General features: G+C 41.3%; 1 protein-coding gene across 1 annotated transcript in view; it reads left to right on the top strand.

Annotated features, from left to right (window-relative positions):
* LOC105174894 (endoglucanase 11) overlaps positions 453 to 2,524 on the top strand; it is a 3,643-nt gene continuing 1,571 nt past the window's right edge. Inside the window, exons 1-4 of the mRNA XM_011097140.2 lie at positions 453 to 710; positions 824 to 1,036; positions 1,486 to 1,686; positions 1,979 to 2,233. Coding sequence (XP_011095442.1) covers positions 489 to 710; positions 824 to 1,036; positions 1,486 to 1,686; positions 1,979 to 2,233 — 891 coding nt within the window. The 5' untranslated portion in view covers positions 453 to 488. The remainder of the gene's footprint in view (positions 711 to 823; positions 1,037 to 1,485; positions 1,687 to 1,978; positions 2,234 to 2,524) is intronic.

Here is a 2,524-nt window from a genome sequence, read left to right as displayed (position 1 = left end):
ACGCACATGTAACATATACAATACATGTAACACAGCAGCATGCAACAATGACTTCCACACTCCAACAATCCATCCATCCATCATACATCTCTCCCTCCACCCTCATTTCAAATTCCTCTAAATATCAATAATTAATGAAAAATCATGTTTTGTTCAACTAAATCAATTGCGTAGTTGATATATTTATTTTGTGATTTATCAAATTTTTTGAACGATATATTAATTATACAGTAAGTGTATTACACTTGTCGAATGATTGGTTTAAGATCCGGCAAAATCCAGTCTGAAAAAGAATTTTTCAGAATTAATTGACAATAATAATAATAAGCAGAAAAAAATGAGAAAATATAGGGAATTAACATTAATGATCTCATGCAAAAAATCCGAGTGTCACGTGCCTCCCTAGCATGCTATATAAAGAGGGACACCATAAGAAAAAGAGAGAAAGGGAGAGGCAGCTCAACAGAACTAACATCAGAATTGAAACAATGGGGAAGAAAAGCCAATGCCGACGCAAGTTGCTTTCACATTTCTTCCTCTTACTTCTTTCCCTCTTCCCCGCTCTTTCTCTCTCTGAATCCTTTGATTATGAAGATGCTCTGTCCAAGAGCCTCCTCTACTTTGAGGCGCAGCGCTCCGGCCGCCTCCCCTACAACCAGAGAGTGCGGTGGCGCCACCACTCCGGCCTCACCGACGGTCTCGAGCAAGGGGTCTGAACAACGTTTCTTTCGTAATTAATGCATTTAAACCATTTTGTTAATCTCATTAAATTGAGTTAGTATGGGCAGTGTGTGACAGTTTCTAGGTTGTTTGTTGGGAATAGGTGGACTTGGTGGGAGGCTATTATGATGCTGGCGACAATGTGAAGTTTGGTCTGCCAATGGCCTTCACCATTACAATGCTTTCATGGGGTGTTCTTGAATTCCGGGATGAAATTGCCGCCGCCGGCGAGCTCCGCCACGCCCTTGATGCGATCAAATGGGGAACTGATTATTTCATCAAAGCACACACTCATCCTCATGTTCTATGGGCTCAGGTGATTGAATTCTTTCTTTCATCCTCATGTTCTATGGGCTCAGGTGATTGAATTCTTTCTTTTTTTCTCAACTTTTTGTGGGGATGTCGTGTCGCTTATTCTTTCAAAAAATTTCAAAAAATTCACTCAAAGAGAAGCACGAATTTTCACTTCAAGAAAAAGTGTGGGCTTTAATCCCCCAATCACGCCGGAGAATTAAAGTGGGTTTGAATCTTGGAGAGAGCTGCAGTGATTACAGTAACACACGCCCCTGATTTCTGGGTGGGTCCGAAAATTTCAAATCTTGTTTATAGTCATCACTCTAAAGTAGCTAGTGTCGGTTTCGGACAACAGAGAAAATGTCGTGTTAAGGAAAAGTACGAGCAATTATCTCGTGCTTTGTGATATGATTAAGGGGGGAACAATGATAACGACGGACGTTTAATTTAGACTTAGTGGTGGTTGCTCAGGTGGGTGATGGCGACACCGATCACCTGTGCTGGCAGCGGCCGGAGGACATGACGACGTCCCGCCGCGCATACAAGTTGGATGAGGACAATCCCGGGTCCGAAGTGGCGGCGGAGACAGCAGCGGCCATGGCAGCGGCCTCCATCGTGTTTAGGAGAACAAACCCACATTACTCCCACCTTCTATTGGAGCACGCACAACAGGTAAGTTAGTTAATGAGGTGGTTAGAGAGGCAGACAGAAGTAGGTCTTTTGTTCATTATTTAATACGGCTTCACGTAATCTTCCTTCTTACTTTGTGACAAAAGCAGTTTAATTAACAAAAATAGGTGGAGCAGTGAAAAGCAATGCCAAATTTTAGTTCATTTCAGGTTGCTAAAATTTAAATTAATCATACGATAAGTCTATTATATATAAAAAAAAAAAGATAGATGAAATAAGATAGAGATATGTAAGAAAAGAAGGTGGGTTGATGAAGTGTTTATGTGTGTTGCAGCTGTTTGAATTTGGGGACAAGTATAGAGGTAAATATGACAAGAGTATAGGAGGAGCAAAGGGGTATTACACGTCGGTGAGCGGGTACATGGACGAGTTGTTGTGGGCTGCTTTGTGGCTATATAAGGCCACCGACAACTCCAATTACCTCAATTATGCTATTCAAAACGCCCTTCCCTTTGGTGGGATCAGTTGGGCCATCACTGAGTTCAGCTGGGATGTTAAGTACGCCGGTCTCCAAATCATTGCCTCTACGGTAATTTCTCTTCTTTTTCTACTAGAATGAATATCGAGGATTTTTTTCTTTTAATAATTGAAACTCAAAATCTCACATATAACCCAAAGAAGGATTCTTTTTATAGTCAATATGGCATCATTAGCATTGGCGTAAAGTGCGACAAAGGCTACCCCTCCACGCTTAGTAAACTTGGTCTTGGATTTTCACCTTTTTCAACTCATCAAAACCAAATCAAAACATTTTACACCTCTCTCTTCCTAACCCCCCCCCCCCCATTCTTTTAAAAAAAAGGAAATTCAAAAGGCCCAA

This window comes from Sesamum indicum, linkage group LG12, assembly GCF_000512975.1.
Source record: "Sesamum indicum cultivar Zhongzhi No. 13 linkage group LG12, S_indicum_v1.0, whole genome shotgun sequence".
Taxonomy (NCBI): domain Eukaryota; kingdom Viridiplantae; phylum Streptophyta; class Magnoliopsida; order Lamiales; family Pedaliaceae; genus Sesamum; species Sesamum indicum.
This window is presented reverse-complemented; position numbering and strand designations above follow the sequence as displayed.